The sequence below is a fragment of the Rhamphochromis longiceps genome, linkage group LG6 (assembly GCF_057381845.1).
Source record: "Rhamphochromis longiceps isolate RC_006_pf linkage group LG6, R_longiceps_female_GT1.1, whole genome shotgun sequence".
In the NCBI taxonomy this organism is placed as follows: domain Eukaryota; kingdom Metazoa; phylum Chordata; class Actinopteri; order Cichliformes; family Cichlidae; genus Rhamphochromis; species Rhamphochromis longiceps.
This window is the reverse complement of record NC_140562.1, coordinates 38,366,898-38,386,343: the sequence shown is the minus strand read 5'-3', so window position 1 is coordinate 38,386,343 and position 19,446 is coordinate 38,366,898. Positions and strand designations below refer to the sequence as shown.

At 41.5% G+C, this 19,446-nt stretch overlaps 2 protein-coding genes across 6 annotated transcripts in view; one reads left to right on the top strand and one right to left on the bottom strand.

The window, feature by feature from the left end:
* Positions 1 to 693: 693 nt before the first annotated feature.
* Positions 694 to 7,026, top strand: LOC146668656 (nuclear distribution protein nudE homolog 1-like). 2 transcript variants are annotated; one of them, XM_085410622.1, is made up of 9 exons: positions 694 to 839; positions 1,220 to 1,310; positions 1,439 to 1,592; positions 2,027 to 2,175; positions 2,281 to 2,417; positions 2,988 to 3,164; positions 3,247 to 3,332; positions 3,424 to 3,578; positions 4,838 to 7,026. In XM_085410622.1, the coding sequence occupies exons 2-9, from the start codon at positions 1,225 to 1,227 to the stop codon at positions 4,929 to 4,931; spliced, it is 1,038 nt and encodes a 345-aa protein (XP_085266748.1). In that variant the 5' UTR covers positions 694 to 839; positions 1,220 to 1,224; the 3' UTR covers positions 4,932 to 7,026. The 2 variants fall into 2 exon arrangements, with proteins under 2 accessions (XP_085266748.1, XP_085266750.1); XM_085410624.1 differs by having other exon boundaries at positions 1,144 to 1,310.
* Positions 7,027 to 7,741: 715 nt separating this feature from the next.
* myh11a (myosin, heavy chain 11a, smooth muscle) overlaps positions 7,742 to 19,446 on the bottom strand; it is a 32,431-nt gene continuing 20,726 nt past the window's right edge. For 3 of the 4 annotated variants that reach the window (XM_085410618.1, XM_085410620.1, XM_085410619.1), the window contains 32 exons: positions 19,176 to 19,271; positions 18,901 to 19,019; positions 18,655 to 18,807; positions 18,015 to 18,188; positions 17,767 to 17,940; positions 17,527 to 17,641; positions 16,756 to 16,949; positions 16,202 to 16,323; positions 16,053 to 16,122; positions 15,772 to 15,932; positions 15,563 to 15,671; positions 15,293 to 15,424; positions 14,962 to 15,168; positions 14,708 to 14,845; positions 14,503 to 14,626; positions 14,249 to 14,420; positions 13,949 to 14,161; positions 13,647 to 13,791; positions 13,338 to 13,544; positions 13,116 to 13,220; positions 12,836 to 12,988; positions 12,393 to 12,641; positions 12,012 to 12,224; positions 11,670 to 11,882; positions 11,402 to 11,563; positions 10,827 to 10,955; positions 10,660 to 10,748; positions 10,446 to 10,569; positions 10,148 to 10,356; positions 9,897 to 10,005; positions 9,621 to 9,793; positions 7,742 to 7,968 (listed from right to left, as the gene is read on the bottom strand). In XM_085410618.1, coding sequence (XP_085266744.1) covers positions 7,839 to 7,968; positions 9,621 to 9,793; positions 9,897 to 10,005; positions 10,148 to 10,356; positions 10,446 to 10,569; positions 10,660 to 10,748; positions 10,827 to 10,955; positions 11,402 to 11,563; positions 11,670 to 11,882; positions 12,012 to 12,224; positions 12,393 to 12,641; positions 12,836 to 12,988; positions 13,116 to 13,220; positions 13,338 to 13,544; positions 13,647 to 13,791; positions 13,949 to 14,161; positions 14,249 to 14,420; positions 14,503 to 14,626; positions 14,708 to 14,845; positions 14,962 to 15,168; positions 15,293 to 15,424; positions 15,563 to 15,671; positions 15,772 to 15,932; positions 16,053 to 16,122; positions 16,202 to 16,323; positions 16,756 to 16,949; positions 17,527 to 17,641; positions 17,767 to 17,940; positions 18,015 to 18,188; positions 18,655 to 18,807; positions 18,901 to 19,019; positions 19,176 to 19,271 — 4,883 coding nt within the window. In that variant the 3' untranslated portion in view covers positions 7,742 to 7,838. Of the gene's footprint in view, positions 7,969 to 8,445; positions 8,479 to 9,620; positions 9,794 to 9,896; positions 10,006 to 10,147; positions 10,357 to 10,445; positions 10,570 to 10,659; positions 10,749 to 10,826; positions 10,956 to 11,401; positions 11,564 to 11,669; positions 11,883 to 12,011; positions 12,225 to 12,392; positions 12,642 to 12,835; positions 12,989 to 13,115; positions 13,221 to 13,337; positions 13,545 to 13,646; positions 13,792 to 13,948; positions 14,162 to 14,248; positions 14,421 to 14,502; positions 14,627 to 14,707; positions 14,846 to 14,961; positions 15,169 to 15,292; positions 15,425 to 15,562; positions 15,672 to 15,771; positions 15,933 to 16,052; positions 16,123 to 16,201; positions 16,324 to 16,755; positions 16,950 to 17,526; positions 17,642 to 17,766; positions 17,941 to 18,014; positions 18,189 to 18,654; positions 18,808 to 18,900; positions 19,020 to 19,175; positions 19,272 to 19,446 lie in introns of all 4 variants that reach the window. The other variant, XM_085410621.1, reaches the window with a different exon arrangement.

Genomic DNA, 19,446 nt, shown 5'->3' with positions numbered 1-19,446 from the left:
ACCTGTGTGAGTAGCCTCAGTTTCCCGTTGTAAGCTGACAAGTGAGGCACTCACTGTGATTTTATATAGTTGTAGCCTGTCTGCTTCAAGGCTGGACATGCTGTACATTCAGAGATGTTCTTCTGCATACATTGGTTGGAACAAGTGGTAATTTGAGTTATTTCCTATTAGTTTAAAGTAGTATAGGCACTCTGTAAACCCTAGAGATAGTTGTTTGGAGAAATCACAGTAGCTCAGCCATTTCTGAAATACAGTTGTTGTTGTTGTTTTTTTATAACACAAAGCATCAGTGGAGCCACTACCATTGTATGTTTCCCATACATAAATGATGACTGAATGAAAGCTCAAGAACATTTTACGCTTTATCATGTATTAAGAAAAAAGTGCTTCAATTCCATTTCACTTTCCCTGTCAGACAGTCGGTGTAGTAATATGGGCAGAATACTGAAACAAAAAACAAACACACAAAAAAAAGAAAATCTAAATCTAAATGTGAGGGCTATACAATAATTTCTTTTATTATAAATGCAGTGTATGAAATATCATAAACGCCTTACAAAGCAGAAACAACGGACTGTGCTTGAGGCTCCGCCTTCCCGGCCTACAGGTCTGCTAAATCATATGATTGGTTAATCTTTAAAAACGTCATCTGTGTTGCCCAATGAGCTTCACGAACTCAATGTTCGTATTTATTTGGTTGGCGAGACGATCGACGTGGTAACGAAGGATTAGTTTGTGCAATTCTCAATACGTATACTCAATAAATCCGGAAAAAATATCATCACATCGAAGTACATTCCCTTAGCTGTAGCATGCTTTAATCGTTCCTTCATATGCAGGTGAGTGTGTTTAGTTCCGTTTAGAGCAGCTTTAGAATCACATATCGAACTAGATCGGTTAGCTGCCTATATTAGCTTAAGTTAGCTAAAAACTTAGCCGGGCCATATGCATTCTCTGACATTGCATTTAGATTTAAAAGTTTCCGTTTCATTTTTTACTATTCTACAAATAAACTTTAAAACTATTTTTTTGGTTATCCCTTTTTTGGCATAAGTATGTGAAGGAAATTGTTCGGCGGAGGTAATTTGTGTTAGCTAATAAAGTTAGCACTCGCTAACGGTTTTGTAATGATGTGTCCCCAAGTGAGACAACCACGTAATTTAAGAAAGGAGAAAGCTATAATTTGATTGAATCCTCCCTCCATCCTTACTCGGAGCAGCAGACATGGTAGAGCCGACAACACGCAAGTTTGCATCCCTAGAAGAGGAGCTGGGCTTCTGGAAGGAGCAAGCAGAGAGATACGAGCAAAGGTACTAAAAAAAGGCATACAATCGGAGGACTTACTTTTAGGAAATTACTTTCTGCAGTTATTGTTATATAATTCTTAACATGTGCTGAGCTGATATTTTGGAGGTGTTGTACATTGCTCTGTCACCAGGGCTGAGGAGGCTCAAGAGGAGCTGCAGGAATTCCAGCAGATGAGTCGGGACTATGAGGCTGAGCTTGAGACAGAGCTGAAGCAATGTGAGGGTCGAAACAAAGAGCTCCTGCAGGATAATCACCGGCTTCGTGTAGAACTGGAAAACATAAAGGTAGACAACCTTGATTTTAAGTAGGCTGTGGCCCCTTAATAGAGGGACACAAGCACTGATGCTCCACTTAGTGACATTGAGGATTTGGAACAGACACACCCCACACAAGCAGCTTTTAGCCTACCAACATTCAGCTTGTTATTGCTACTGCCACTAGGAAAATTGCTGCCTGGGTATAAAGCAGCTGACTGCTATTTTAGTCAGTGGTCCATGGGGAAATAAGCATAGTGGAGAAAGTAAATTCAGTTGTGTGTTCAAAAAATGCTCAAATGTGGGGAGAGGGAACTTTTTAAAGGGTTTATTGTCTCAACGTTTAATAAAATAGTCAGCTTTTCTTATTAAAATATGAACGGCAGCTGTGTTGATTAATTTGCCATGACCTTGCCAAGCTGACACTGTCAGTTTCAATTTATTTGTTCTTGTGCTTTTTGTAGGAGAAATTTGAAGTCCAGCATTCTGATGCTTTGAGGCACATATCAACACTTGAGGAAGAGCTGGGAGAGACCAGAGCAGTTAGAGATCATCTGCAGAAGTATATCAGAGAGTTAGAGCAATCCAATGATGACCTGGAGAGAACCAAAAGGTCAGTGCTTAAAAGTTGGTACATGTTCACACAGCCATGCTGTGCCTGTTAGACTTGCCAATATATAAACAATATTGCATAATATGTCCTCTCTGCTTGTCTCAGGGCTACCATCATGTCTCTGGAGGACTTTGAGCAGCGGATGAACCAGGTCATTGAGAGAAACGCCTTTCTTGAAAGTGAGCTGGATGAGAAAGAGAACCTGCTTGAGTCTGTTCAGAGGCTCAAGGACGAAGCTAGAGGTACACACAATCATCCACTCAAAGCAGCTTCTCAGGTTCACAAGAACTGCTGATTTCTCTTATCACTGACTCAGTGAATTTTGATAGTTTGATTAATTCAGCAGTTCCTGTTTTTATTTATGTCCTGTTCTTCCCGTTTATTGTACACCTGACTGTTAATATATAATAATTTTATAGGATATGTTTTAACTAGTAACCTAGGTAAAATTATTTAATGGGTTTTATAAGTGTTTATGAGTCTATGCTTAACTGGTCTTCACAGACAGCTATAGGCATATATTTTAGTGTTATATGGTGTGTGGAAATTCACTTGGTGAATCTTTCTAAAGTGTGGAACGCTATCACAGTTAATATATTGTATGTGCTTTTAATGTGCTGTGAGAAACTGAACCGGCAGTTGGTCGTCAGGTTTCATTGTGCAACCAGCGTCACCTTTACTTTTGTTTTTGATCATGTTTGCCTGCCCCATATGCCAGCTTTTTCCACAAATATAAATTACTTCTGAAAAACTATAATAGGTGGTTGGTTAGAAGATGGTTTAAATTCTGTTACTTCTGTAACTTGCGGCAGACCTTCGCCATGAGCTGGCTGTACGACAGAAGGAGAGACGGCCATCCAGCAGCCTGGGCAAAGACACAGATCGTCCTGATACGATGTTACCCTCAGCTGGAAATCCTTCCATCCCCGTCACACCCTCCAAACCTATTAGTTCATATGTCACAACCCCAGCTTCCAACATCCGGAGAGGTAATATAAAACTCTATCTTAATAAGTACCTCTATACTAAAAAAACATGTGTTTATCAGCTTATGTGTGGTTGTTGTTTTAGGCGATAGTCTAACAGGAACCCCGCTTACTACATCGGCTAGAATATCTGCACTCAACATCGTTGGGGAACTACTCAGAAAAGTTGGAGTAAGAAAGTTAATACTTGTACTGAAAGTGCTATGTTGGTTTGTATGTCTTTATTATTGATTTCTGTATTTATTTATTTTAATCCTGCCAGAATTTGGAGTCCAAGTTGGCATCTTGTCGAGACTTTGTGTACGACACATCCGTCAACAGACCGGCGCTTACAGTTGGTCCTGGCAGTCCTTCGGGTTTAGATGCAGGTGCTGAGCTCCAGGCGGTGGGCCTGAGCCCTCCTTCTCAGTATGACAGGTGAGGGAATGTCATCATGAGTTTACAGTAGAAGATCTGTTTTGAGTAATACACGTCTAGCTATCTGCATACTTTATGATTGGCCTTCTTATGGATCCAGATTGCACCTTGTTACTTCTCTGTTTGCCTAATTTCCAGCTCTTAAAGTTGCTGTTTGGTATTTTAGAGTTTTATTATTCTATTTTTGTTGATTGTCCCTGGAAAAAAGTTTAGTAGCTTATTGCATGCTAACAGAATTTAATAAAACTTAATGGCTATTTGAATATTTCAGAATCTGCATGATACTTTAATTTTACTTCCTTAAATTAGGTGCCTTTTATCTTTACCACTTTGCCAACTGGTAGTGATAACTGGTGATAATGGTGTTTGTAGCTAAACAATGTAATACATGAGGTAATGTGTAGTTGAATGTTGGCATATATAGGTCTCTACACCAGTTATAACCTGTATAGACTATGCATAGAGTCTTTACCTTCTCCTAGGAGAAATTATTCAAGCTGTTTTATGATCTGAGCAGTTACTGTCATATTTCATGCCTGCATATGGAACAAAATGGCCGGGTTTGCATCAGAAGTTGAGGGGGTGAGCTCTGCCTGTCCAGCTACCCATCACAAAACCTGGAAACTATTCCAACGGTTGTTTTTCCACGTCTATCAATATATACTGAGGTGTCAAAACACCAGCACAGGGGTGCCGTCAAATGTCATCTTTATGGGGAACAGAGTTAAAAATGGATGTGGCCTCTGGGCCTGAAAAGCCAGATGAAGTTGGGCTAAACCCAAGCAGTGACATGTGTAATGTCATGATGTAATGGCCAGCAGGGGGCGTCTCCGGGGGTTGCAAAATGAACTCTGTAAAAGGTCGATGGGAGAATGATGCTCCCCTCTTTACTTTTATGACATGAGTAAAAATGTTCCTGATGACTTTATAAAGTCATTCATTAATTTGAAGTCTTACTGAACAAACATGATGTTTATTTTGTGCATTCTGGCTCCATTCAAGATGTGAAATGAATGATAAAGCAGGATATGCTTTAGGGTCTGGCTGCCTAACTTTGTTTAATAAGCCACTAACTCACAAGCATTGTTATGGGTCTCTCAGTCAGAACCACCCTGTGCTTGTTAAACACAACAAACAAAAAACAAGATGGCAACAGTCCAAATGCAAAGCCTTGAGGCCTTTGACTGTAACTACATTTGAAAAAAGATTGTGACTCTGAATGTACAGCTTTAGCTCATGAGTTGAACTTTGTTTTTCAGTTTGGTGAAACGGTTAGAGTTTGGACCAGCTCCTCCAAGAGGGATCTCCCATGGTGCCCAGTCTCCACAGGGAGGGGTCAAGATACTGCTATGAGAGGGGAGGGGAAAAAACCCTTCCTTTCTCTCTCCCTCCTGACCTTCCTCATATGACACCCCTGGACTTTGAGCTGAGCTGTCTTCCTTGTCGCCGTACGTCCTGCTGATTGTCCTTGCACCGTGCCCTCACTGAGCAAAGAGAGAGGCTCTGCCCATTAACACACGAACTTCTGCTCTCTCAGGCTTGTACCACACCATATCACAGGAGGCAGCACTACATCCTGTGGACCCTACCATTCGCAGCATATCTTCCACTATATCTCTAATGCTGTGGTGGCTAACTTAAAAAAAAACAAAAAAAACTCATGGACCTTCTGTGTTTTCTGTGGTTGGATCAAGCACAGCAGGGCTTTGTAAACATTTCTGCTCCTACATCACTAATCTAGTGCACTAGCCTATTAATCATTATCCATGTAAGGAACAGTTTTAATAATTAAAAGCACTGGAAAGTGACCCTGGTATAGGGACCAAGAATCTGGAGTATTGTTTATGGAAAAGTTGAGCAAATATTGTGTTTGTGACCAAGTCAAAACCAAAGCTGTGATAAATGGGAAAACTGAAAATAACAAAAGCAATAGGTTTGTTTTTCTTTGAGATATATATGAAAAACATGGTTTAGCTTTGTCATTGGCCTTTTCTGTGTTTATCGTTTCCCATCATGTCTTGAAGAACACAGATTGATATTTTGGTTTAAAAATATTTCAGACTGGGTGAATGAATGAGCTGACAATGAATTACTTCCTGCCATGAATTGGCGTTAGTATTTCAGCCAGCCTTCATCACTGCTGTTACTTCTTCAGTTTTTGGGCTCTCGCTTTGCTGCAGTGCCACGGCTGATCCAGGTGTTAAAATACCGAAACAGATCATCGTCTCTGTCAGATTTTCATCGTGAGGGGTGCCACTTGACTTCATGGTGGTTAAAGTAATAGCATTTAGTATACCCCCCAACCCCATTTCGTTATCATTCGGGTCCTTCCTATTACCTCCCTCCAACCATTTCACACACCAACTATTTTCTGCTTTACTGGGGTTATAAAAGATAAAATTTATCATGCTGAAGATTTATGATCTAATGTTATCATAAACCTTTTTACTGATGGTAGCTGACAGTATATTTTAGACAGGCACTTGAATGTATAGTATCTCTTTCTGCCACTTAGACTTACATGGTGGACATATGGTAAACATGATAAGCAATAATAGATTTTGAAATGGTCAAATTAGCACTGTTCGTATATTTGTGTAGGTATAAAGAAGACTTTGAAATTAGGAAATGGAGCGATTCTGATGTGACAGCTATGCTTTTCCCTGAAATGTTTCTGTTTAAATGGATCTTGTCACTACTGCCATCCAGCAGCTCATTAAGCAAATATTAAAGTTGCATATCTAAATATGACCTTTATACAGTAGCTATCACTGTATACTGCACTGTAGCCTTTGTGTAGGAATTAACTTGTAACATCTGAAATCTGGAGGTCCTCCTGTTTGCAGGACAGTTTAAAGGGGGCCTGTAATGCTTGTTTCTACAGTCATATTAATGTTCTTGAGTGTAACCGAGGCGCTATGAAGGTCACACAGTTAAAAATAATCATCATTTGTCTCATTCAGGACCTTTTTACAGTCCGAGTTTATCCACTGCCTGAAACAAGTTATTGTAGATCTTAATTTAGGCCAGCTTTTTTTTTTTTTCTCTTATGTCTGCTCCCTCCTAAACGGAAGTTTTGAACCTCACTGAAATGAACACATTAAGGATATCCTCTTTAACGACATACAGAGTAGACAGAAACTTTGGCCTTGTTTCGTCTATAAGTGTGACAGAAAGTAAAGGGAAGCATAACTGGTCCCCTTTAATCTTCCTTGAGCTACTTCCAGTTGTAATCCTTGTAATCACTGTGTACTGGCTGTTTGTTTAGGACGCCTGCAGCTGCTTCTGTAGGCTGACTTTAAACTGTTTGTGCCTGAGGTACTATACCCAACTTTCGTCCTGCTGGTTTGCAGTCGTTTTTTCTTTTTCTACTAAACTGAGCAGATGTGAATAATGTGAGTGAGTTACTGACCAAGACAGAAACATTAAAAGGAGAAAGTCAAACTATTTTTTTTCTTTATTTCTTGTGCAGGTGGTTCAATAGGTAATGGATACAAAAAGTGCCATGTAAACATTTGTTGAATACAAAGAAAATTATAAAATGAGATTGACTTAGTTTAGGGTGATCAGGGACTTTTTGTTTCTAAGTACAGTAAATCTGGAGAAAGGAAAGCTACTGAAAGAAGATCTGAGCGTTGCTTAGTGCTCCATGTTGATATGTGACTCAGTTTTCTGGTTAACAGTAACCGAAAACCTTGTCTGACCTCAAACATTTCATAAACCGCGTCTCTAAACAGGTTTGGACACATGAGAGGCACAAATAATATGACGGAAGCTAAAAATGTTTTTCCTTGGTGGGGGTAATAAACAACACTGCTGACTAGAAGCAGACTGGGGATTGAAATATCTGTCTATGCATCCAATCTGAAACCCTAGAGTGGTGCTCTGGAACAATAACAGCAGTCACAGGCAACAGGACGACGGTAACTGATAATAGTTCTACATCTGTAGATTTACACTTTGTCACTGCTTTAAGTACTAAGTGGGTGTTAATTAGAGGCTCCTATGTTTGTGTCAGTGCAGTAAAAAAAAAACAAACAGTGAAAATAGAAAAGGGAAAAAAAAACCAGCAAATCACACAAAAGCATAACCACTAGACGACCCCACTAAGTTGAAATCATGTCCTGATTGTTTTTGTGTCAAGAAAAGGTGCTCTGAAACAAGAGGACAGATAGATAGCATAATAGGCTTTTTCTTTGTTTTAAGTGGCAGGCTTTGCCCTGAACAGTATTTCTCATATATGGTTTTTTAAAAAGTCCCTTAGTCAGCGGACTTTGTTCCATTGAAGTCGCTTTGGGAGTCGGTGTCCTCCTCTGAGGCATCCTCGACCACCCTTCGGCCTCCGCCTATGCGCCGAGGTGTGCTGCTAAAGGGGGGCTCATTTCCACGCCTAAAATAGGACAAAAAAGTACACAAGACACAAACAGAAAGAAACATTGTCACAGTGAGGGGATGCAATAGGCTCTGTGTTGGTTAAGTTCATTTGAAAACCAGTTGGGTGTTTGCACACTGCAAAAGGAGCGTTGATGAAGTACAGAATGTACAGGTTGTGCTTCGGTTACGGGTAAAGCACGCTGGTTATCTTTGTAACTCATTTTAACTCCTTGGTCAGGAAAATGAGTTTGGTTTACGGCAGTTAAACCAAGCACTGAGGAAAAATATGACCCCAGGAAATGGGTACAATGGAAACCAAATGGTGCAATATGACTTGGGACTCAGAATTTTTCAGTTACATCTCTGATAGCCACATTTCCCTCAGTTAGGCTCAGTGAAAGAAATGAGAGCATTAAGGGTGTGCACGGGGAATGAAAAGTTATGGTATGTTAATGAGAAATAGTGATGGGGTAACTTTTAGGCGCAGAGATACCTGCTGCGTTACTCCTTGGGTTCAGGGTTGCCTCTGGAATAGAGATGGACATGATTGTTTTGTTTCCGCTCATCAACTTTAGAAAGAATGTGAATGCTTCAAGTGTTCATTTACATCCCTTTGAATGACATTAATTATGCTCTGTAGCACTGAAATGTAGCTTAACTGAGAGCATTTAAAACTAATAAATGTGCTTTAACCTGTCTACAGTTTGGCAAATCTGTAAACTGTTGTTTGTGTACAACTGTGGCTACAAAAAAGTTTGGATGCTTTATAAAATGTTAGAGCAGAATGCTAAGATTTGCAAATAACTCGAAGCCTGTTTGATTGAAAGAAGCAGAAAAGACGACATTTAGATTTTTGAAACTGAGCAATTTTGTTAATTTTGCTTTTCAAATATACAGTTTTTTAAATTTTGATGCGAGAATCATGTCAAAAATATGTTTAACAGGTTTAGTTCCTTCTTCCAACAGCACAGTTTGAGACTCAAGGGTTTTACTACGAAGGAAGTTCAGCGAAGCCAGAGTTTCTTTGTGTTAGCTGGCTCGACAAAACCTAAATCCTCATTCAGAGGTAACTGGTACCATGAAAATTATTTAACAGTCAACTTTCAAGTGAAAGAGTTTCTGCTTCAGGCTCTGAGTGTTCTTGCATATAAAGGGAGGGGGGCTGGTGCCATTTAGCTTCTTTACTTGCTCTGCATAAAATTAGATACATTGAGTACCACCAAAGGAGCTGGTGATAAAGACCTCACTAACACTCGGGCTGCAAATAAGATGAGCATAGTGCTGTGTACAGTTGAGCTTCATTCAGGGGTTTTAGTAAGGTATGTATATAAAAACATAGTGCTTCACCACAGAGTCTATACTGCAAGCAAAGCATGGTTTAAAAAAACGTAATAATAAAAATGTGGTTCCTCCAGCTGATTTTAAGCCAAAACTCTGAAACCGACCAGGTTATGTCATGTTAAAACCTAAGTTACCATGGAGACCTAGCCTGTTGTCTTTGTAGTATTTCAGGTTAAACTGATCTGCAAAGCATTACATTCAGTTATTTACATTTTACACAGCATCCCAACCTCTTACTGCAATGTCTGTGTCCTGTTGTGGCATCATGGAAATAGCAGGTGAACATCACCTCCATCAGCAGAACGACCCTTTGGCGTTTTATCCTACCTGAGTTTGTTCTTGAGAGAGCCGATCTCGCGGGTCATGGCGTCGTTGGCCTCAGTGGCTTCATCCAGCTCCCGCTGCAGCTTCCTGCGGGCTGCTGTGGCACGCTGAGACTCCTCCTCCGATTCCTCTAGCTGCCGCTTCAGCTGCTTCATGCGAGTGTTTGACTTTTCCGCCTGGTGAGTGAACAAAGCGAATATGCTAACTCGGCACTGACAAGCACAATCAAAGCTGCATTTATTTTCTTGTTCGTGCACAAAAACGTTTCCGTGACTGTACCTGGTCTTTGTACTGCTCTGCCTGTTTTCTTTCGTCTTCCACCTGCAACATCAGGTCCTTGAGCTTCTTGTCTTTCTGGCGCATATTCTTGGCAGTTGTCTGCTTATCCCTGAGACAAGATGGACAAGAGTTAAGAGGAAATGAATATGAGTACAGCTGATACAATTTAAAGAAGGTAAAACCACCAAAAAAAGTAAATATTTTTTTATTCATCAAACATACGGTATGCTCTGTGTTTATGTGTCCCTGACCTGTTCTCCTGCTCCAGCTGCTCCTCCAGCTGTGCCACTTTAGCCTCCAAGGCAGAGATGGAGGACTTGAACTTGGACTTGACCTGGTTCTCCATCTCCTGGAGCTTGGCCTTCAGCTCCTTGTTCTGGCGGTCCAACTGCTGCCGAGCGCTCTCGTTCTTCTGGGAGGTGGTGCGCTCCGTCTGCAGCTCATTGTTCAGCTGATCCACCTGTGGGTGGAGTACGTGCAAAGAGAGGGATGAGAACTCTGCCCAGTGCTTTAACACTTCATGAATCATGTCTGCTACAGTCTTATCACCTGTTGTGTGCTCTTCCTCAGCCTGTCATTGAGGATCTCCATGTTGCTTTGCTCCTCCTCCAGCTCCTCCTCTAGCTGGGCGATCTTAGCTTCCAGGCGACGCTTCTCATCTGACAAGGCTGACCTGAGCACAGAGAGCATGGTAAGAAATGCCACCATCTTTTTTTCATGGTTCACTTCACAGACAAAGCAACAGAGTGAACTCTACACCTACTTTCCAGAGGTGTTGCTCGCCAGCTCATCGGACAGTTCGTCTCTTTCAGCCTCTGCTTGCTTCCGTCCTCTCTCAGCTGCAGCCAGTTCCTGCAAACACATACATTCATTATTTTGAGCCCCGGCTCCCAGAGAGGTTCTTGCCTTGTTAGGAATCGACAGCCTTACCTCCTGTAGCTGCATGAGCTCAGCCTCCAGACTCTTGGCCTTCTTCTCGCTCTCCTTTGCGGTGGTCAGCACCTCTTCTCGAGCAGCACGAGCATCTTCCAGCTCCCTCTGGTAGTCCTTCATCTGGGCCTGGAGGGATGAAGAGAAACAGAGAAAAGACATCAGATAATGTTTCAAGTATATTTACGATACTTGAGGCAGATGATCTGTGTTTGATGATACCAAGTCCTGTTTTCAAGTGCTTCTCTTAGTGATCATATCTTATTTTAGTGTTTTGACATTTCCCTTTAAAGTCACAGTTACTAGCCAAAACCGGGGAATTTTCCCTTAAGAAGATGTTTGTCTACATATCTACAAGTTTATTTCAAGAAAACAACAAGTTAAGTTTTACATGTGTTTGCTTCCAAGTTAAAAAAAAATCCAAAAACATTTTACCTTTAAAATAAAAACCTTCACTACAACATATGCTTTAATGTAAATATGCATCTAAAAAATTACAGTGAAAACTAAAAGACCCATACAGTATTTATATAAATTCTTCTGTGCTGAATTTTCTCAGTGTCCTTTGCTCTGACCTGGAGCTTACGGAGCTGCTTGATAGCCTCATCACGTCCCTTATTGGCTGTCTCGATCTGTCCCTCCAGATCTTTCATGTCTATCTCCAGCTTCTTCTTGGCTGCTGCTGCTGTGGCCCTCTGCTTACGTTCATCCTCCAACTCCGTCTCCAACTCACGGACCTGCAGCCAGTGTGCATCATTGCAATGATTACTGACGCTGAAATAGCATTCTTTGATAATAAATCATTCACATCCTTCTGGTATAAGAATGAAGGCTTTTATTTACCTGCTTGATCAGCTGCCTCTTCTTCTCCTCTCCCATCTCATCTCTTCCCTGGAGGTCTCTCTCAAACTGGGCCTTCAGAGCCTGCATGTTGACCTCCAGACGCAACTTGGCATCCTCAGCCGCCTGCAGTTCGTCCTCTAGCTCCTCCAGCTGCGTCTTCATCTCCTCCACCTGGGCTTCCAGGCCTCGTTTGGACTTCTCCAGCTCATGGACCTTCCATCAATACATTTTAAATTAACTGGAAAGCTCTAGACACTGTAAACATATACCTGTAACTACAGACTTTCAGCCTGCAGATCTATTGACCAGTGCCAAGTGAGTGAAAGATGTTCCAACACTAACATTTTTTCCCACATCATCCTTGGAGCTGATCAGGTCCTCCATCTCTGCTTTTAGGGCCTTGTTGGCTCTCTCCAGCTCCTCTCTGGAGTCCTGAGCCTCTTCTAGAGCCCTTGCCAGGGACAGAGCTTTGGTCTCCTTCTCTCTGGCCTCAGCTTCAGCACGGTCTCGCTCGTCTGCATATTTACTGGAGACACTCTTCTCTTCGGCCAGCATCTGGAGATCAAAGAAACAAATAACTATGAATTTAACAAATCTGTTTTACTGTGCATATAATCTTATATAATAAAGTCACAATCTTGACTACAATTAACTGTGAAATTCTAAAAACAGGCTCAATCCCATGAATGATATTTTAAAAGCTTGTTTTCTGGTTTAGCAGACCTGGTCAAACTTCTTCTGTTTCTTCTCCAGGTTTGAAACGTTCTGCCTCTGGTTGTCCAGATCCATCAGCGTGTCCTCCAGCTCCTGCTGCAGACGATTTTTGGTCTTCTCCAGCTTGTCGTATGCTGAGGCCTTCTCTTCATACTGAGTGTTCGCTGCCTCCAAATCTCTCTGCAGACGCTTCTTTCCTTCCTCCAGCAGCTCAATGTTGCCTGACATTTCATCCATCTTCTTCTTTGCATCTGATAGCTGCACACAAAGCAAAACTGTTATGTAACAGAGAGGAATCTTCTACATGGTACAAGAGTGTTTTCTTGTTATGAGCTTTAGCTTACAGTAAACCTTCACTCCAATATCGCTCCAGTTTTTTCCCATCATATTATCTTTATTTTGCTCCCGCCAATTTCTCTTAAAGTCTTAATCAACAGAGTTCGGCCTCTGACCTGGATGTTGAGAGTGGACACGTGTCTCTCCACGTTCCTCTTTGCCTCCATCTCCTCTTCAAGCTGCTCCTGTAGGCTGTTCTTGTCGTCTTCCGCCTGTCGCAGCTTTGTGGAGAACTGCAATTTCTGGCGTGTCTCCTCAGCCAGCAGCTCCTGTTAGACACAAGAGTTCAGTAGTCAGTGCGTTTGTTCTAAAGTTTAATATATTTCATCGTCACAGCAAAGACTAAATGTTTGTGTGGTGTTATTAACAACATGTTAAGAGTAAACGTTCGGTTACCTGAGAGTCTTGGAGTTGGGAGGTAAGGCTGGCCACGTCTTTGCTCAGTTTGATGTTCTTTCCTTCTGCTTCATTCAGTAGGTTTGTCACACTCTCCAGTTCAATCTGTACAGGAATAAAAATTATGTGTTTGTTACTTTTTCAAGCGTAGTTTTGTGGCATTCTTTTTTTAATGATTCACATTTTTTTCCAGTTGTTAAATAATTAGTGAAAGTGATTTACAGTGATCTTGGAGCAGCGCTCTGTCAGCTCAGCCTTCTGCTTCTCGCTGTCGTTGAAGCGGGACTGAAGATCCGTCACCTGACCTTCTAGCTTCTTCCTCTTGTTCTCCCCATCTTGCTTGGCCTGGGTCAGTGAGCGTACCTCCATAGTTAGCTCTGACGTTTCCTTCTCCAGAGCTTGTTTTGCTTTCTCCAGGTTTGACTTGACCTGAGCAGAGGAAAATAAAGAGAATCCTCAACACGAAATTAAAGAAATAAAAAGCTAATGACAGCTGGGTATTAAGAATGATTCATAAAATAGTGGCCTTACTCGTTTTGACTGTTCCAGCTGCTCACTGAGCTCCTCAACAGCCTGAGTGTGTTTCTGTCTCATCTCATGTATTTGAGCCTCGTGGGTCCGGTTCTCCTCCTCAATGGCTCTCTTCAGCTGGGTCACTTCATGCTCACGTTTGGCTCTGTAGGCAGATACATGGATAATACAGGTATTTTTTTAAGCATGCACATTTTGTTTTTTGGTTATGTTTTGTTAGTCATCTTTTTCTTCTCTAAGATAGCTTCATCATCTAAAAGGTGAATGTATTATAAATTCCTCTGAATACATATTTGTGTAACCTTAGTTCCTGCTGTGTGGCAGTGGTGTCCAGAGTGTCCTCTAGCTCAGACTTGAGGGCCTCCAGCTCCTCCCCAAGGTCCCGTTTGATCTTCTCGGCCTTGTTCCTGGCAGCCCGCTCAGAGTCTAGGTCCTCCTGCAGGTCGGAGATGTGTCCTTCCAGCTCTCTGATCTTCTTCAGAGCATTGTTTTTCTGGGCAGACTCATCTTCCAACCTGTGAGAATCAAGAGTATATTAAACTATTAAAACTGATAGAACTTAGTGTTGTTTTGAAGAAATAAATACACCAGTCTGACACTACCTGGCTAAGGCGTTCTGTAACTCCTCCTCCTTCTTTGCAAGCTGAGCTTTGAGGTCAGCGATCTGGGCCTGTAGGTCAGCGATCTGTTCCTGTAGGTCATTTGACTCCGCCTCCAGTTTGCGCTTAGCTTTATCCAGCTCCTGACGGGTCTTCTCCTCTTTCTTCAAGCGGACTAGTGCGAGAGAGATACCACTCAATGATGTGTATGAGAAATGTGATATGAGTACCGTTACAAATGCATACAAGGTGACTACCTTCTAATTCAGAGATCATGGATTCGTGTTTATTTTTGAGCTTAGTGAGATTCTTAGATTTTTCTTCTTCCTCTGCCAGGTTAGCACTGAAGTCTGCAACTCTCTCCTCTAGCAACTTTCGCTCCTACAAAAACATCACAAAGCCGGTGATGTATTTAGTTTCCCAAGTGACTTACTTTGAAAAATGCTGATTTCCAGTACTTACCTTCAGCAGCTTGTTGTTCTGGTCCTCCATTACCAGAATATCATCCTCCAGCTTTTTGATCTTTCCCTCGCAGGTAACCTTCTCGAGGTGCAGTTTTTGACGAGCGTCTTCCTCCTCTTCCAAATGTTCCTCCAACTCCTGCATGAAAAGACTGAACCCTCAGTTTCTCCAGCAGCTTTATCACACTGTGAAAGCACAGCTACCCGAGCAATAACAACTCCAACTGAACAACAGTGCGAAACAGACATGTTGACCTGCATCTGCTGCTGCATCTTCTTCTTTTCCACTAACAGCCCCTGAGAACGCTCCTCCTCTTCATCGAGCCTCGCCTCCATCTCATGGAGGATTTCCTCCAACTCCTGCTTCTTCGCCGCCAGACGGACCCTCATCTCCTCAGCCTCAGCATACAACTCTGTCTCTGCCTGAAGCTGCTCCTGCAGTGCGTTTCTCTCCTCCACAATCTGACAGACAGGCAGAATCAGCAGACTCTCCATAACTGGAAACTTTATCGAATCAACGCTGAACGGATTCATTAAAAGAAAGCAAAACAAGGTTTGTGTCATTGATGCGCATTTAATCCCTTACCTGTGTATGTTTCAAGGTGATTTCTTTTAGCTCTGACTCAAACTTTGTGGCAACTTCTTTGGCTTTCTGTAGCTCCTCTTCCTTGAGACCCATCTCCTCTTCCTGTCGGGTCACTTGCAACAGAGGCTTAACCTGTTGTTCAGAAGGAAAAGGCAGAATTTGTCATTTCAAAATAATTTTGTAGTATCTGGAAAGTTTCTTTCTCAAAAAACACACAGATGTACTATGGTTTTGTTGCATTTATATGCTTCTAGAGACTGACTAGCTGACCTTTGTGAAAAGCCTCCACCACTGCCAGTTCCTTAGTTTGAGGTAGGCAGCACAGTTCCTCTGGATCACTTTCATAGCTGTCAGCTGCTGCTGTCGCTTGGCGAATGCCCTTCAAAAAAAAAAATACATAGTGCAACATGCAAAGTTTTATTTACGGTGATAACAGCACCAAATAAACTGCTTTAAAGGGGGGGCTTCAATTTTCATACTTTCTGGCCAGGAAGCCTCTAGCTTGGGCCTGGAAAGCAATGATGATCACAGTGATCTTCAAATCTCTCTCCTCCTCTAGTTGAGCAAGCACTCCCGTGCGGAAGAAGATTTTACTCTGTCCGATTCTGTACAGGTTGGGGTCCAAGTCCAGATGCTTGATCTACAAAGACAGGAGATCAGTAAATGATGTGATATATTAAGTTGTCACACAGGATAATTCTACCTTGGTGTGTGTCAATGTTATTGAACATGGATGACAATTTTGAAGTTGTGAACTAACCATGAGGCAGCAGGCTTGTTTTCCGTCCATGAAACCTTTGGGAATAGCGTTAGCAGCCAAGATCTCATAACTGCAAGAAGCCAGAGAGATGTTACACTTAATATGGTGAGAAATTTTGACTGAAATAGTATAGTAGTAGCTAGACCGACCGCTGGCGGAACTCCTGGAAAACGATTCGGTTGGGGAAGCCTTGTCGACAGATCCTGATTCCTTCCAGCACACCGTTACACCTGAGCTGCTCCAAGACCAGGTTAGCATCCAGCTTCCCTGCCTGAGTAGAGCAGGATTGCAGTTTTATTACATAAAGTTTTCAAAAACTAAATACATACAGTATAACTCGCTTATGCTGACCGGTTAGTAATAAATTCATTTTGTCTATGTTATGTGTGTGTGTTTTTTTTCATGACTTTAGAAATACGGCCACATATGGAGTGAGATCAATTGCTAATTTATTTGATGATGAAAAAGCTCTCCTCTCAATATGCATCTATAGTCATGTGAAAAAAAAGTTCTTATAGGGTTTTACACCATCCTGTGAAATACTAAGTACACATTTAAGATATAGGAAATGAAGAGGATAGATAGCAGCCAAGAGCTGATAATCACACACACTTGATTAATTGATCATTAACCACCAGCAACCACCTCTAAAATTATGTTTTATTATTGCTAGTCTAGTAGTTTTGCTGCTAATTGTCTTTACCCTCTTCTCATGGTTCGGGATGATACATCTGACGAAGTTGGGTTGGGTGTTGTGCAGCGTGGTCATGAGTTTTGCCAAAGACTCCTTGTAGAGCTGCCCCACTGTGCGGAACATTCCCTTCTTGGTCTTTGAGGCGCTCGGGCCGGAGGTGTCTGACATCTTAGCTAATGTGTCAAGGCCGACGACTCTGTCCGCTGAAAAACACAAAACAGTGTGTAAAATCAGCTTGTCTTTGCTTTAATGCCTATTTCAGTTTTAAGAATCTAATTGCATATCTTTTGTGGGACAAACATATTGATAAAAGCAGGTAAAATGTGTGTGTTGCTTTCGGGTAATTTGTTTCATTGTGTACACGTCAGATTTGCTTTAATGTTCTTAAGGTAAAATAAATCTGAGTTGTCCCATCTAAAAATCAATATGAAAGAATCAAGGTGATATCTTTAGTTGTGGCTCCAAAATAGTTCAACAATCACTAAGGTTTCTTTTTTCCCTTTTATTTAACCGGGAAGTGAACTTCCTAGATAAATAGTCTCTTTTCTGAGTGCCTCTCAGGGCAAGCTAGGAAGCCCTAACCTAGAAGTTTCTCCAAAGACAAATGCAAAATGTGCAGAAAAACATTTCTAGGATTTCAGTAAAGAAGAAAATCTAGTTTAGTTGTGGCAGCAGAAGCTTCTGCTGTTTTTATGCCTTATCACTGAGGAGAGTTTGGTCCTTGTCTCAGAGTGGCTTACAATAAACTTATGAGACGGAATAAAATCATATGCATCTCACCATCTTTCCAGAGGTCTTGGACAAACTGGTTAGAAGAATTGGAGAGCAGTGCTGTAACGTTGTCATTTAGAGGGTCCATGTTCTTTGTCAGCCAGGCTGTGGCGTTATAGTCTACCTAAAACAGCAAGACGACAAAGTTATGTGAGCTTTCATGAGAATGCAAGATGATTGTCTTCAAATTAAGATAAACATTATGAAGACAGAACATTTTTCCCTTCTCCTAACTGCCATCATTCTCACCTTCCCAGCATAATGAAGAATGGAGAACTCTGTTTTGTCTTTAAGCTGTTTAGGTTTGGCAAATTTCATGTGGTTGCCCTGTGTGTTTAAAAGTTTCTCCACAAAGGAGATATCTGTGGCTTTGGGGAACCAGCACTCTTCATCCAGCAGGGCCAGGATGCCTGGAGGGTTGTTCTGCAGAGAATATTTATGTGATTAAGAGGCTGTGTAAGATTTAACTGATGCTGTTATTTATTATTAACACTTACTGGCCTCTCAATGAGCTCGATGCAGGGCTGGAGGTCAAGGCCAAAGTCAATGAAGTTCCACTCGATGCCTTCTCTCTGATACTCCTCCTGCTCCAGGATGAACATGGTGTGGTTGAAAAGCTGCTGTAGCTTCTCATTGGTGTAGTTGATGCACAGCTGCTCAAAGGAGTTATCCTGCAATAGCCAGAACACAAAGATGAAGACATGCATATCACATCCACTATCTTTCCAAGCGCTCTGCACCGTAAAAAAAAAAAAATCCTAAAAAAACAGTAATATTCTGGCAGCTGGGGCGCCAAAATAATACCAGAAAATAACTTTCTCATGAAAATACGGTTATTTCCAGTAATGACAATACAGTTTGTTGTCCTAATTTTACATGGGACTTTGCCTTTTTCATTTGTGAATGTATTTTAATAATCTAAATATGCATATATACAGACAAATACATTTAAAAAACAAGAAAATTATGTTTTATTACATTTACAGTGATTTTACATTAATTTACATTTGAAATGTAAAATCACAGTCTATTTATGTAAATTTAATGATATTCTAGAAGAACAGTACAAAACTGGAAAATACACAGTAAAATTCTTTTATATTACAATTTTTTTTTACAGTGTGTGATGATCTATACCTCAAAGATCTCAAAACCGGCAATGTCAAGGATTCCCAGGAAGGAGGCTCCTTGGCGTTTAGTCTTATCCAGGGCTTTGTTAACCCGGCCCAGGATCCAGCGGAACAGTCGCTCAAAGACAGCTTTGGCCAACGCTTCTATAGCAAAGTCAGCCTAACAGACACAGACACACAGAAGAACACAGACCAGACTGTGATTAACACACAGTTATTCCTGTGTTTTTAAACAGTTTCCTCCTTGCAGTACCTGCTCTTTGGTCTGTGCCTTCTGCACCACCTCCCTGCCCACTTTGATGCGAGGGGTGAGGATGGCTCGTGTAAAGTCTGTCACATTGATGCCCTGCAGGTGACACACCTTCTGCGCAGCTACAAAGACAGAAATTTTGTCATATTGGACACAATATTATTTCACCCAGGTGTTCTTGCTGCTATAGATAATACATTTTTAAAGTTACAGCTGGCTTTGTAAAAGTCAATAACCCCTAGTGGGATTTCTAATGGCAGGAAGAAGTTGTGTCTAACCAGTGTTGTCTGGCATGGTTGCCTGCTCCTGGTTCCTCTCTTTCTTGAATTCAATGTTTCCCAGCTGCATCACTGTGGAGCACACCTTCAGGATATCTGGAACAAGGAAATCAAGTGGTTGACTTCACGGGGAAACACTAATAATAATGTTCTTCTTGTTTGCTGGAACATTTCCCCAAAATCAGCTTGTTTTCTGATTTAAATGTAAATGAATGTTGCCTCTTCAATGCAAATTCACAACAACAGTCCAGATTCAGAAGGTAAAGACCCG